The sequence below is a fragment of the Urocitellus parryii genome, chromosome 11 (genome assembly GCF_045843805.1).
Source record: "Urocitellus parryii isolate mUroPar1 chromosome 11, mUroPar1.hap1, whole genome shotgun sequence".
In the NCBI taxonomy this organism is placed as follows: Eukaryota; Metazoa; Chordata; class Mammalia; order Rodentia; family Sciuridae; genus Urocitellus; species Urocitellus parryii.
The window spans coordinates 37,126,616-37,142,273 of NC_135541.1; the positions used below are offsets into that span (position 1 = coordinate 37,126,616).

Sequence of the window (15,658 nt, forward strand, 5' to 3'; positions counted from 1 at the left end):
TCAAACATTTCTTCTAAAGGGGACAAGATTGGTATCAGCAAGCCTGGCATGGAGCAGAGGACCACATTTCCCCCGAGTTGTCTCAGAGACAGGCCTAAACCCTAGGGGCAGATTCTCCTCGTCTTTGTTAGAAACTGACAACGTGATAGTGAGCTCTCTGTCACTGGAGGCATTCAAGCAGTGGCTGAGCAACTGGAAAAGTGAAGAGGCAATTCCTATTGAGATACAGTGTGTAGATCCTGCTAGATGATTTTGAAGGCTCCTCTTGCCTTTTGGTCCAGGACTTGACGTTCTTGTGAAGAGTTACCAGTTGCCATTCCAACCAGCCTCTCCCGCTGGCCTGGAAGGCCCTCTCAGGGTCCGGGACAGGAGTACTCATCGGACCAGTCAGAGCAGTGCTGCACGTGGTCCTGGCAGAGAGTCCTTGGGATACAGCTGCAGTATTTGAAGAAAGTTGGAGAGCAGCGCCACCACCCAGCGTCACAGGGTGGGCATGCAGTCACTGAGGGGATAAAAGCAGGTAGAAGAACCACTGTGGTGTCCTGGAACACTCCAGGCCCCAGGGCACTCCCTAGCTCTGAAATCTGCCATAGCTCCCCATAGCCCCACCCCATCTGACAAGGGCTGACTGTGTTCTTGGTTTTCTTGCAGTGGAGAGAATTGAGACTCCACTACCCAGTGTTTCCTCCCTCACCCTGTCTGAGCCTCAGTTTCTGCATCAACTCAAGGTTGTTATTAAGGAAGACAGTAGTGCTCAACTATGAATGGCTGCTGATTCCCTCTCCCTATCACCTGCTCTGTCTCCCAGCCTTACCCTAACTCCAGCTATACCAACCCCTGAAGGTTCCCCAATGGTGCCTCACAGACTTCTCTCCCTTGCCCTGTACCCTGTACCCTGTATCCTGGACTTCATGTCAGCCCCCGCCTGTTGAAACCCTGTCTATTCCCCCCGCCCCTCAGTATTGGCAATAAACCCAGGGCCTTGTGCATGCTCGACAAGTGCTCTGCCTCTGAGCTACATTTCCAGTCCCTTTTATTTTATTTTGAGACAGAGTCTCACTAAGTTGCCCAGGCTGGCCTCAAACTTGTGATCCTCCTGCCTCAGCCTCCAGAGTAGCTGGGATTACAGACATGCACTACCATGCCCCGCTGTTGAAACCCTGTCTACTTTCTAAGACTGGCTGGAATGTCACCTCTCCTGAGAAGCCTCCCTTGCCTCCTTCAGGGCCCAGCATTTCCTTTTGTCGTCAGCATGATGTGAGTCCTGGGGGCATCTTTATCTGACCCCTGACTGTCCCCCACTGGAATCTTGTACCAGGCCCAGGCCCAACGGTGTTCTGGGCGTGTTTGTTGATTGAACACCTTTGTTGATTGAACACCGGGGAAGGGATTTAAAGGAGCAAGTCTGTGAGCACCCCACCCTGAGGCATTCAAGCAGGAGTAGAAAGCTTCTTCCCGGGATGCAGGGAAGGCAGGTAGAGTGGAACCTCACAGATTCCCTGGTCAACCTCTGCCCTCTGGCCACGGCCTGGCCACCTGCCCCAGTCCCTCCTGTGCCAGTCCCCCACCTGGGCTCAGTTCGTCTGAGCAGTCCCCGCAGTTGTTGATCCCATCACACTTTTGGTCTGAGTAGATCCAGGAGGCCAGGTTTCCACAGCGGGCCACAAGGAAGCTGGGGAGGTTCTGGGGCACATCTCCTGCAGAGGGACAGAGGAAGCAGAAAAAAGTTCACACCCAGCCACAGCTACCTTGGGGCCATCTGGAGGTGGATCATCCTGACCATCCTGGCAGTTTTCAAACTCCAGGTCACTTCCTGCTTGTCCCAGGAAGGGCACAGTCTCGTGGGAGAGGAGGTCAAGTCCACGGAGAGGAGTACTTTTTTGCCTGTGCCTCCAGCAAGAGGCCCAGAGGGCTGCCTCGCCCTTCCTCACCCCCTGCCCAGCTCCCCATCACACCATGGCTTGCGCTATTTCTCCTTCCAGAAGAGTCTCCTTGACACCAATTTAAAATCATTCTGCCTTCAAGTCCAGGTTCAATCTCCTTCACCTCCAGGAAGACTCCTCCAACTGGAATGTCACAGGTGCGATTCTTGCACTTGGGTCTCAGAACTAAGCAGGTGTGGCTTACATGCCTCATGAGAGGGACCCAGAACACCTTTCTCAAAAGTGGGCTCTGTGTTAGGCGGCCGTGTGACAGGAAAACCCAAAGTTCACACAAACGGAGGTCACATCCATACTGGAAGGAAAAGATCCAGACTGGGGAAGAGACAAGTCTTTGTTCCTTGGACTGGCCCGATGCAGGTAGATGTGTGATGGATGTTTCTGGGGCCTGACCAGGGAGAGGGACATGGGCAGTTGGTATGTGTACACTGGTAGAATGGGAGGGATTAGGAACTGGGTCCCCTGGAGGGTGACTGTGGGAGTTCAGGGTGTGACCTAAAGAAGGGGGGCAGAGAGGAACCCCCAAGTCCATGCAGAACCACCATCACAGGAGAAAGATTGAAAGGTGGTCTCTTGGGGCAGGGGTTGAGGAGAGAGCCGGGCTGGATCCAGTCTGGGGAAGCACTGGAAACAGCAGTACTTGCAGGACAAGGCCTGCCTTTCCTTGGGAAGAGCATCCAAAGCTGGGGGCGGCAGCCCCAGGTGGCAAGTTCCTCATCCCAGGAATACGCAAGCAGAGGCTGGTGACTTGTTGGGGCTTCCCACAGAGGGGATGGATAGGAGCTGGGGCGCCGACTAGAGACTCTTCCAGGTCTATGTGCCAGGCACTGTCCCTGCCTGCTCGGCTCCACTCTCCACCTCATCAGGCTCTCTCCCCACTGGGGCTTCAGGTACTGATTCTCCCCCCCCTGCTTCTCCTTTCTCCTGAGATCTGTCAGGCCTCTGGGGTGTGGACCCAGGTCTTCCCCTCCATTCATCTACTGGTTCATTTAGTATCATTCCAGGTACCCATCTGTGCCAGAGGACCCCAAGCTTAAGCAGAACAGAACTGCCCCAGGGGAACTGAGTCCGATGGGGCTGCAGAGATGACACCAGTGTGCCTAGGGCTGGGTCACAGGGAGGCACGGCAGTTGTAGGACCCTCAACCTAGTGCAGGAATCAGGGGAGGCTTCCTGGAGGCTACTTCACCCTTGAATTCTTTCTTGAAGGACAAATACAGGTCCTCTGGGAGTGGAGGTGCACAGTGAAGGCATGTACGCGTGTATACCTGGCTGAGGCGGGGTGGGGACCGGGGTTTCCGGCCAGAGGCGGCCTGGGGCCTGACTTGCTCAGAGATGGTCAGGCTTCAGTGCAGCTGCAGGGAGAGATGAGGTGGGGGCCACCTTGGGAGGGCTGATCTGGGCAGGGCATGACCGAGGGGCACTCACGGCACAAGCTCTCATCCTCGTCATCGCCGTGGGGACAGGTGCGAAGGCCATCACACACCTGGCTGGCGGAGATGCAGCTCCTCCGGTCCCCACACAAGAAGCCTGTCCTGTTAGTCAGCGTCACACAGGCCTGGGCCCCTGCGTGGGCAGGGGGAGGCCCCAGAGAGTCAGGGTGGTGCTCACAAGGGCAGCACTGGGGCGGGCACTGAGCCCCACCCAAGCTCCACCCTGAGAGGCTGGGACAGTGCATAGGCCCTGGACTCAGTGGTGGGGATGGGTTTAAGTCCCATTGTGGCCTCCTGTCAGCCACATAACCTTGAGCAGATGACCTGACCTCTCGACCCAGGGAGGACTTCCCAGAGGAGAGCTAATTCTGGCACAATGAGACCCAAAGCCCACCCCCATGGGACTGTTGTGGGTGCAGTAAACGCTTCTCTGTGGACACACCTAGAGCACAGAAGGCGCACAATCAGCCTGGGTCCCGGCTCTTACTGAGACTTATCTGCACTCTCACAGGAGGTTCTGGGGACAGTGCTCCACTCAGGAAACCCCTTCCCGGGGGATCTCCTGGTAGCAGTTAGCCTGTCAGAAGCAATGTATCTGGGCTATCTCGGGGACTGTGGGTCATGATCCCTCTCATCTGGGTTCAGCTTCATGATCCACAGAACACGTTCTCAACTTCATCCCATTGTTCCCCAAGCATCCCTGAAATGTCATTGTCACCCCCCTCAGAGAGAAGAGACACCCACATATTCACCCCTAGGGCTGCTCCTAAGACTTAGGAAAGAAACCGGCAGATGAGATGGGCAGTCCCCTGGCCCCAGACTGTGCACCTGTATGTGTGTGCTCACTGGGGGTGGCAGCAGGCTTGTGTGCATGTGTGTGTGTGTGTGTGTGTGTGTGTGTGTGCATGTGTGAACCACATCTCAGCTCCTGGCACCCTCAGTTAGTGTGAGAAGGCCAGAGCTCAGGGACACCAGGCTGTCACAGACACACACACACAGACACCCATACTGACACACGCATACTCACACAGACATCTGCACCTACGTGCACAGTCCCACGCAGACTCGCGGACACTCCCACGCTGACACACATACCCATGCATACAGGTGCGTGCAAACACACTGGCACACATGGGCTCACAGACACACATGTGCACACAGGCATGGGACTGCGACTCCTTGCGTATTCCCAGCTCTGCTCAGTCCCCTGTTCCTGCACAGGAATGCAGAGGACTGTGAATTTCACTCTCCCCCCTTCTTGTCCCCTGGCGGCAGAGCCATCTCTTGGAAAGGCAGGTCTGCTGACACCCTCCCTGGCTCAGGCCCCCTTCCCACGGGCCCCATCCAGTGCGCCACTTTTCCTGTCCTCTGGTCGCCTGGCAGGCCCTCCTCTTCATCCTTCCTCCCACCCCAGGGACCCGCACAAGCTGTTCCCTGTGCCTCGGGTCGGGTGCTTTTCCTGACATACTCTCCACTAACCAATCTCCATTTTCCCTTCTCACTTCGGTTCCCTTTCCCTTCCTCAAGGTACCCACCCTGACTCCCAGATTAGGCCAGAATCCCTGGTCCAGACTCCCCACCCCCCACTAACCGGGCCCTGGTGCACCCACTGGACCAGTGCCCACACTGCTCTCCAAACAGCCCCACGAAGGCCAGGACTATGTTGGGTTGCTCTTCATGGAGGCTGGCTGCAGAGATGTGTGGGACATGTCCCTGTCCTCTATGGTGGAGACGGACACACAGATGGACAGTGCCACCCAGGGTGACTGGGATAGGGGAAGAAAAGTTCGGAGGCTGTGGGGGCTGAGATGAGGCACCTAACCCAGCCTCAGAGTCAGGGAAGGCTTCCAGGAGGAGGGACATCAGAGCTGGGTCTTCTTAACAACTCATAGATGTGCAAACCAAGGCTCAGAGACATGTGTACAGTGTGTGTCTGCCTTTGCATCCTAAGGAATTATGCAAAAAGCACTTGCAGAAGCCAGGAAGGGCTGGGCTCCCCGTACCCTGCAGCAGGTCTGACCCCTCATGACCACCTGATGTGCGTGAAGGGAGTCCAACGATGGTGACCAGGGTGATGAGGGCCGCGAGCATTGCCATCAGGAACAGCAGAAAGGCGGAGAGGCAGGCCCCACGTCGGGAGCAGCAGGGGCTGCAGGTTGCTGTGAGGGTTGGGACACATGTTGATGCTGCAGCCAGTGGCTAGCACTGGGCCCAGGGGTCCCCTGCACTGCTCTGGCCCCAGCAAGCACCCCCACAGGGAAGGCCAGGGCAGGAGAACTTTCCAGAAAGAGGGCTCCTGTGTCCTCCAAGGGGCTCTGGCTTCTCCCTGCCAACCCACTGCCACCAAGTGCTACCTGGCTGGCCTCTGCTCCAGACCTCATCCTCCACAGTCCTCACCCACCTATGCTCCAGGCAGCCTCCTCAGGATGCAGAAATGGAAAACTGTGCATTCAGTCCCTACTGTGGGGTGGAAGTGACATCAAGCCCTTCACAATCATTATTTCTATTTTTCAAAACCACCCTTTATTTATTTTTTTCGTACCAGGGATTGAACTCAGGGGCGCTTAACCACTGAGCTATACCAGCCCTTTTTTAATTTTGAGACAGGGTCTCACTAAGTTGCTGAGGCTGACCTTGAACTTGTGATCCTCCTGCCTCAGCCTCCCAAGTTGCTGGGATTACAGGTGTGCACCACCAAGCCCAGACCACCAGAGGAAGAAACTAAAGTTCAGAGAAGCAAAGGCTCAGGTCACCCTATGAAAAGCTAGGAGTCCACACTGTCAAATGCCACAACTAGTATCCTTTCCAGGATTTTAGTTGATTGTCCATTCTGAAGCCTGTCAGTACACTGGAGTCCTAGCTCCACCTCTTCCTAGGTGAGCAACATTAAGTCACTTAATTTTCCTGTGCCTCAGTATCCTCATATGGTAAATAGGGACCATTGTATGGGTCAGTTTGATGCATTAGTGTACCAGGACAGCATTTGCACATAGTAAGTGCTAGGTGTGAGCTATTCTTAGTGTTAATATTGAGCATCTATCTTGTGTGTAGCAGTGATAGGAGACATCCCTGAGCTCCTAGGACTACACTTTGCTTCTTTATCCTCTCTTGCTGGCAAAATAATGAAAGAAATCCTAATTGAGGACCTTCTGGGTATCTTGCTCTGAAGAGGACACAAAGGTAACTGTGGCTCTGATTTTATTCCCCAAAATCTTATGGTTGCATTAGAAGGTGAAGCATGGACACGGGAATGAGTGTGGGCTGCTGTCAGGTCCAGGTCACAGATACCTCCAAAAAAAAAGGGGGGGGCAGGAGCAGGTTGATTCATTTCTGTGACCAGCTCTGAGACAGGCACACAGTAGGTGCTTTGTGAATACTTTGGGAATACACTCACACAGAGGTCCAGGGGAAGGCTATTTGGGTGAGTTTGGGTCATTTCCACTCAATCCACTCACTTGTCCAGAGCCACCTGTCAGTTAGAAGTGGACCTGGGTGGTGTCAGGTGTAAAGGGTGCTAAGAAAGTGTGGGTCAGGTGCTGAGCTACACCAAGTAGCTCCATGCAACTTCAGAAGCATGGGCGCTACCCTTGCAGGGGAGGCCAGGGAGGCCTAAAGAGGGTGTTCCAGGAGAAGGTTGTGGAAGCTGGTGGATGGCCTGCAGGACAGGATGTGGGCGTGCCTTGTGCTGGGAGAGGTGACAAAAGCAGGTTGACAGGAGGCTCAGGGTAAATCTAAAGCCAATAATCCCTGCAGCCCTGGCAGGTAAACAGGGCAGGTAACCCGGGAGACAGTGCAAAGGTGGGCAAGGGGAGGTGTCCTGCTCAGCCAAGCAGCCACTTCTCAAATATTTGTACATCACAGGCTACGTGCAGGGTGGGGTCCCTGGGAGAAGGGAGAGGGGGGACTCAGTGCTGAGCCTGATGAACTGAAGCTCACGCCCAGGAGAAGATGACATATTGCAAAGCCCCAAAAGTTTTATGTGCCATTGCCTCCCTGGACAGATGGAGGAAAGGAAGCTGTTGGTCCCGCAGCCACGCCCACCGTGAGCTAGGACTTGGAACCAGAAACACCAGTGCGGAGCAGCAAAGGCCCTGGGCCGGGCACAGTGGAGCGTGTCTGTGATCCCAGGGGAGGCTGAGGCAGGAGGATCGCAAGTTCAAAGCCAGTCTCAGCAGTTTAGAGAGACCTTAGCAACTTAGTGAGATCCTGTATCAAAATAAAATATAAAAAAGGCTGGGGATATGGCTCAGTAGTTAAGCACCTCTAAGTTCAGTCCCTAGTAAAAAAAAAAAAAAAAAAAAAAGGGCACTGGGCTTTGCAACAAGAGGGACCTTGGTTAGAATTTCAACCCTGTCTCTCCCACCTTCCAGCTGGGTGACGGTGACCTGGTTACCCAAATCTCCTAGCCTCAGCTGTCTCATCTGTTATTGCTCTTAGCAACACCCCGCCCCAAAACAGCTATTCTGAGTATTGAAAGAGATGGTACAGAGTCAGACACATAGTAGGGTGGATTCTTTATAGCTGTGGCTGCCATCTGCCTCTCTGGGTCTGTTTTGTCATTGAGCAAACATGGGTCAAGACAGGGTACATGGGAGACACTCAATAAATACATGCTCTTACTTCCCTTTGCTTCATAAAGGCAAAGAGAATAGCCCTGGTTGCACAGTGAGTCAGTGGCACATGATAGGTGCTAAATAATTGTGTGATCCTGGGGTGCTTGATCCCTTAGAGGTACAGAGAGTTGCCCACATCACTCACCGAGTCAGGGATTTGACTCTGGGCTCCTTTCTCAACATACATGGGGGCATTGTAAGCAGCGCAGTGCCTGTGAGGGACACAGCACACAGTAGGTGCTCCATAAATGCTTGTGCATGGAGATAATGAACAGTCCTATTAAGTAACTGACTGTCGGCATGACTGGCCAGGAAGCTGGGAACAGATGCCATCGACATGGGGGGCAGAAGGACAGTGGAGGCCTTGGACCCTCTTTGTGCCTTTGTAGCCGGCTGTTGGGCTCCAAGGCATCCCCACCCGAGGGAGGAGGCCCACAAGCCTCAGGTCCTTTACCTTCCCCTCCAGGGCGGGCTTTGGTTCCAGCAGCAGCATTGCGGGTGACATCCCCCTGCTCAAAAGAACAGAGCTTAGGAGAGGCGGTGCCCAGCCTCAGGGCGTCTTTAGAATGGGTGGCTGAGAGCCTCAGATAAGACTCCTGGTCCCACAGCTGTAACTGCGAGTGCCCCACACTCTTGCTACTGCCTCCCTTCCACACCCTGGTGGGGCGGGATCCCTTTTCCTCTGTGGTCCACTTGGCAAACACTCATCCTGCAACTTGCTCTGGCCACTCCTCCCTGGGGCCCCTCTGTCACAGTGCTGATCGCTTCCCTGTCTCTGTGCACCTGGCTCCCGGCTCCCCGCCCAGCACTGGCCACTTGAACTCTGGCTGGGACCCCTGCCATGGTGGTAGGGTGGGCTCTGACTCACCTTGGTGGCCCAGCAGGGTGTCAAAGGACCCACCTTTCCTCTCCACTCCTAGGAGCAGGGTTTGCCACCCCTAGGGCAGAAGCCAGCTCAGGGCAGCTCTTACCTGGGGGAAGATCTTGTTCATGCCTCCAGCACCCAGACTTCAGGAACTGAGGCAGAGAGCAAAGAACTCAACAGGTACCCTATCTTGTCACCAGGGGCTACCTGGAGGAGGGACAGCAGGAGGCCGCACCCTCTTCTGTGGGTGGTCCCCTCCCAGCTGCCTCCCCGGCAGAGGACTGGGCAGGGAGGCAACGCTCAGTCTGACTGCAGCACTGTAGGTGAGATCCTCACTCCCACTGCACAGATGAAGAGCCCGACGTTCAGAGAGGGAGAAACCACCCTTGGGCTCCAGGTCACATAGTGGGTGAAGGGGTGAGATTTAAACTCTGTAAATTTTTTAGAGTGTGCTTTTTCCTCCACATCAAAGGTGAGGCTGCAGCATCTCAAGGTAGCGGCTGCACCGGGGTGCCGGGTACAGGCAGAAATATCCAGAGTTACATTCCAGGGCTAGAAAGCAGGGGTCATTTTCTCATGGATGTTCTCCTGTTCAATTAAGTAGGAAATATCAGCTGAAAAAAAATATGCATTTGCCACTAAAGTTACAAAGCAAATATAGTTTTGGATTATTGTCTTTTAAAACATGGCACTGTACTGTGTGTTTTTAGTTTTCCTGAGATGGCATCCGAGGTGGGGGAAGTCAGGGAGCTCCCTCCACACACCAGCGTGGTACGGTTTCCCCAGCAACCTACTCCACTGCTCAGGACACAGGGGCTCTAGAAGTTTATGGGACTGGTTGAAGGACCAGCACTAAGAGAAAAGAGGTGTCACCTTCTGAAATAAGTCTGGGGGTTTCAGGCAGGGTCCCCCTGCACACTGTGTCTGGTGCCCCTGAGTTTTCTAAACTGTGATCATTGGGAAATAGAATCCCTGGGGGTGGAGTGGGATGCACAGACCGGGGACAGCCCCCAAGAGGCAACAAATGACACTGGGAAGGAGTAAATCCTAGGCCTGGAGAATGGGGTTCTCATTAGGGCCCTGTCTCTGGCTCTGGCTTGGGAAAACCACTCTTTCCCTTCCATAAAATAAAGGGATAGACTGGAGGAAGAGGTGTTTGAGTTTAGGATTCCCCAGAATCAGACCCCAAGACAAGAACCAAAGGAAATGGATATAAATGGGAATGAGCCCAAGAAACGTGGGCTGGGAAGTGAGGGGAAGGAGACAGGGACAAAGGGCTTCACCAAGGGCTCGTGGGCCAGCCAGCTCCCACTGTGCTATGGAACGGGCCCTTCTGGGGCATCCAGGAACCCTGGTGGAGAAGACACCCCCGTGAAGTACCCGACCGGAGGCTGAGGGCACTGCAGCTTTAGTCCCCATCCCTGCTGGCCATCGATTGACAGTGGCTGGTGGCTGGCTGTTCATTCCTGGCCTGCTGGCCTGAAGTAAGCAAAGAAAGGTCAGGGCTGGCAGCTGCAAGCCCACTGATGTGCCCTGAAGCAGAAGGGGTGAAGGCAATGGGCTCATGTCATTGACTGGTACAAGCTGTGTGAAGCTTGGGTTCAGCAGGATTCTGAGGGCAGCTCGGTGATTGATTAGTGATGTCTGCCATGGGTGTGAGAGTGGAGCATGGCATCATCCGGGATGATAGGTCATGCCCTCCTTTTTTGACTTCTTTGATTTTATAGCCTCTGGCCTTTTTTTTTTTTTAATTCTTCAGTGTTCCTTTAGAAGAAGACTCTTCAGGCATGGGAAATGTCCCTTTGTTTGGGTTTCTGCTACAGTCCAGGTGGAGCCACCTCTGACTGTGCTCAGGCTGTCACCAAGAACCATGAGGGAAGGGCAGCAGGGACCTGGCAAGATGGAGGAGAGGCCCTGTACCTCCATCCCTGAACTTCTTAATGTCACAGCCCCTGCGATCAACAACCCTGACCCTTCAGGGGAGGGGAAAAATGGAAGGGTGGTAGCTATTATTTATTGAGCAGCTACTAAGCTCTAGGCACTACATCATCCACATCACACACATCCTCACTTGACCCTCACTATAACTTTACGAGATAGGTAACATTACTCTTTTGATTGATGAGGCAATGGGTTCAGAGAGGTTAACTAACTTGCCCCAGGCCACACCGTGCATAAATGCCAGAGCTGAGATTTGATCCCAGGCTAGCTTTGACAGCAAGCCTGTGGACTTGCAGAGCTGTTTACATCCCCACTGTTGTGCATGAGAGTTTCTTTTTTATTCCTCACATTTTTTGTTGGTATATTGTAGTTGAGTATAATGATGGGATTTGTTGTTACACATGTGTACATGCACACAATATAATGATATAATTCCTCCCTCCCTCCCCTCCTCTCACCTCCTGGTCCCTTTCCTCTACTGACCTCCCTTTGATTTTCATGAGATTCCCCTCCTCCTCACCTTTCCCCTGCTTTTTCCTCTCTAGCTTCTGTATATGAGAGAAAACATACAACTCTTGACCACCTGAGTTTGCAATGATATAATTTCTTTTTTCTTTATGGCTGACTAAAACTCCATGGTGTATATACACCATATTTTCTTCATCCATTCATCCATTGATGGACACCTAGGCTGGTTCCATAGTTGGGCTATAAACATGGGCATGTGTGTATCACTATCATATGATGGCTTTAATTCTTCAGGATAAAGACCAAGGAGTGGGACAGCTGGGTCATATGGTGGTTCCATGCCTAGCATTTTCAGAAAACTCCATGCTGATTTCCATAGGGGTTTTATTAATTTACAATCCCATCAAAAGTGTAAAATTGTTCCTTTTTCTCCAGATCTTTTATTATTATTTGTAATTTCTTTTTGTGGGGTTGAGGGTACCGGGGATTGAACTCGGGGGCACTCGACTACCGAGCCACATCCTCAGGTCTATTTTGTATTTTATTTAGAGACAGGATCTCACTGAGTTGCTTAGGGCCTCGCTAAGTTGCTGAGGCTAGCTTTGAACTCATGATCCTCCTGCCTCTCCCTCCTAAACTGCTGGGAATACAGATGTGCGCTACCACCCCCCTCTGTTATTTGTGTTCTTGATGACTGCCATTCTGACTGTTGTGAGATGAAACCTCAGTGTAGCTTTGATTTGCATTTCCCTAATTGTTGATGATGAAGAACATTTTTCATGTATTTGTTGGCCATTTGTATGTCTTCTTCTGAGAAGTGTCTGTTTAAGTTCATCTGTCCACTTAGTAACTGGGTTATTTGGTTCTTTTCGGTGTTAAATTTTTTGAGTTCTTTAAATAGTCTAGATATTAATCATGTCAGAAGAGAAGCTAGCACAGATTTCCTCCCATTCTGTAGGATCCCTTTTCAAGTTTCAAATTGTTTCCTTTGCTATGCGGAAGCTTTTTAATATGATGCCATCCCATTTATTAACTCTTGGCATTAGTTCCTGAGCTTCAGGGGTCCTGATGAGAAGGTCATTGCCTGTGCCCACATGCTGGCCTGTTGACCCTACATTTTCTCCCAGGAGTCTGTTCACCACCAACCTGCTGACCCTTAGGGCTGTCAGACTTTTGACTCCCGCCAGCCTGGGGGCTGTGAAACCATCAGCAGCTGGCGGGTGTCAGGGTCTGCAGTCCCCTTCCCACCCAGGCTTGCTCTCAGATGTCTCATTTCGGAGCAGGAAAAATGACCAGTGTGGGGTAGTGGGGACAGTTCTAGCAGCAACTTAAGACCCAGGAAGAAGCTGGAAAGAATGGACACAGGTCCTCAGGTCCCCTCGAAGCATCCGACCTCTGTTGGCAGAGCAAAAGGAAACTGGGATTCAGGGAGTGCCATGGCCTCATATTACAGCAGTGGGAACTCAGGAGGGGTGAGGACTTGCCCCAGGCCGAACAGCACTCAGTTTCCTGACCTGCCCGTGCTCCAGCTCTGCAGCAGGTGGCCACAGGAACTTCCCAAGGGCCTTGACTTCTTCCTCACCTGTGCAGAGCCCCCGGCTGCCAGCCCTGACTGCCCCAGCAATTGTACCTCAAGGGCACCAGCCAGATGCTGGGTCCAAGTGGTCCCCTCGTGCCCTACTCTCTGCTCTCTTTCTGGGCAGTGAAACACTCAGGGGCTTTCATTGCAGTTGTTGGGATGGTTCTCTTGCAGAGAAGGGAGAGCGTGGGCTACATTGTACAATGCCCCCTCCTCCCTGCTGGGCGTTAGCTGGGGCTCCGGGGCCAGAACGGAGAGAACATCTAGCAAGAGCACACGCTTTGGAGATGATAGTCCAAAGGGACCCACCACGAGCAGTGTGATCTAGCTTCAGCTTTTCCGGCACGTTCCATGACTAAAACACTCAAAGTCACTCCAGGTGAACTGGGCTGCACGAAATGATCACACAGAGACAGAGAAATACCTTTTTCTTTGGGTCCTGTGACCGCTTCTCTGACCTTAGGGGTCCATGGAAAAAGAGAGAGAGCGAGAGCCCGTGCTGAACCCTTTTTATCCGGGAGAATCCATTCAAATGAGGCAAGGGGTCAGGTTTCAGGGGGTTGAGTCTAGCTTCCTGACGTCTGTTGTCAGCAGATTGACTGACATTTAGGAAGGCCACGCCCATCTCATGAGCTGTGTGGGGATCAGGGCAGAGCAAGCAAAAAGACCAGAGCGAGGCCTGTCCAAACAGAGTGGCAATGGCGGTTCAGTCCACTTTGTGTGCTCAGTGCTCAGAGTTCACACACACACACACCCTGTGGCTGGCTCGCCACATCTCCACATTCCCATCGCTCAAGGCTAAGGGGCGCCTGGTTCCTATGTGACAGCTCCCGACACTTTCTCATCTTCTCTAAACTTCTTTTCTACTTGTCCCTTAAGCAAGGTGGCACTCCAACAGGTACATCTCTCTTTCCTCCCTTCCCGACCCAATACCACACCAAGCTCACTCTCTTCATTTGCTCCAGTACCTCTCCACCCTCTCTCCAGTTTGGCCTCACAAAAGAGGTTTCACAAATAAGAAAAATATATAAAAGTAGGAGAAGTCATGTAATAAATTGTGTCTACCACTGAGTCAGTGCTCATTTCCATTTAGTCATTTTTGCTTCAGGTTTTTTTTTTTCTTCTATCAGTATGGCAAAATTGAAAGCCAATTTTTTCCAATTGCATTCCTTCTCTCCCTCTCTGGACTGTTTCCTCAATATACTGTGGATGCTTTTACTCTGTGTGTTCATATGCATAAACTATATAGGACTGCACTTAAGGGAATTTTTTCTCTTTTCTTTTGTACTGAGTTTTATTGTACCCAGGTGTGCATCTTAACCACTATTCACATTTCTAGCCCCTTTTTGTATTTTATTTAGAGACAGGGTCTCACTGAGTTGCTTCTGGCCTTGCTAAATTGCTGACGCTGGCTTTGAACTCAGGATCCTCCTGCCTCAGCCTCCTGAGCCATCTGGGATTACAGGCATGTGTCTCTCTACCTGGCTTTTCCTTTCTTTCTTTTTAAAATATTTTTTTTAGTTGTCAATGTACCTTTATTTTGTTTATTTATATGCGGAGCTGAGAATTGAACCCAGTGTGTCACACATGCTAGGCAAGTGCTCCACCGATGAGCTACAATCCCAGTCCCTTCCTTTTTTTTTTTTTTGCAGCACTGGGGATGGAACCCAGAGTCTATCACTGAGCTATACTCCCAGTCCTGTGATACATTTTTAAAAAACTTACGTAAATATCACTAGTGTACTTATCTTTCTTGCTCTTTATCCACACAATACAAGCAGAATCACACTGTAGTGGGGGGCAGCTTCAACTTTCCCAAATATTGTCAAACTGTGAAATTGGCAGTGCCAATTTGCCCTCTATTAGTTGAGTGTTAGAGTTCCTGTCTCCCCAGGCTCATTAGCCCTTGCAAACATCAGACTTCCTGACACTTGCCACTCTGTTAGGTGTGAAATGGGATGTGGTTTAACCTTCACTTCTTTAACTATTCCTATGGCTGCCACCACTTGCTAACATTTATGAGTGCTTGCTGTGGCCACATGCTGTCCTGCATGCTTTCTGTATATATCACCATCCTAGGACACAAGACTATCATTATCTCCATTTTACAAGTGAGGAAACTGAGGCTAAAAGAAATACAGTTCCTTGTCCAAGGTTCACAGCTGAAAAGTGTCAATGCCAGGATTCAGGGCTGGCTGGCTGAAGAAACACACTCATCCCCACCTGCTACCTCACTGCTAGCAAGTGTGACCTGTGGACCAGCAACATCCACAGCATCTGGATTCCAATTAGAGAGGCAGAATCTCTGGTCTCAAATTGGATCTCAAAACCAGAATCTGGATCTTACAAGATTCCCAGGAGATTCGAATGCATGATAAATTTGAAAAACCCTTCCCCGCCCATCCTGTGCTGCCAACCCCCTTACAAATACATCGGTCTTATGGATTTCCTCCCTGGCGAGTTGCTTTTTCTTATATGTCACCCTTTTTTAAAAAAAAAAATGTATTTTTTAGTTGTCAATCAATCTTTTAATTAATTAATTAATTAATTAATTAATATGTCGTGCTGAGGATCCAACCCGGGGCCACACATATGCCAGGCAAACGCTCTACCACTGAGCTATAGTCCCAGCCCCAATGTTGCCCATTTTTAAATGAATGTTTTCTTTTTATTCATTTATGGATTAACTTTATTTTGAGGGAGGACCACAGGTTTATTGGGGCTCCAACACACACACACACTCTCTGTATCAAAAGGACAATGGCCTGCATGTGTCATCTTGGACAGCTGGGCCCAGAGGCAGTGGAGTATACTCTCCTC

General features: G+C 51.6%; 1 protein-coding gene across 2 annotated transcripts; it reads right to left on the reverse strand.

Annotated features, from left to right (window-relative positions):
* Positions 1 to 353: 353 nt before the first annotated feature.
* On the reverse strand, positions 354 to 8,977 carry Ldlrad1 (low density lipoprotein receptor class A domain containing 1). 2 transcript variants are annotated; one of them, XM_026382721.2, is made up of 5 exons: positions 8,957 to 8,977; positions 8,440 to 8,494; positions 3,368 to 3,505; positions 1,569 to 1,697; positions 354 to 502 (listed from the first exon to the last, which is right to left on the reverse strand). In XM_026382721.2, exons 1-5 carry the CDS (start codon positions 8,975 to 8,977, stop codon positions 354 to 356), a joined length of 492 nt encoding a protein of 163 aa, XP_026238506.2. The 2 variants fall into 2 exon arrangements, with proteins under 2 accessions (XP_026238506.2, XP_026238511.2); XM_026382726.2 differs by lacking the exon at positions 3,368 to 3,505.
* Between the last annotated feature and the right edge of the window lie 6,681 nt (positions 8,978 to 15,658).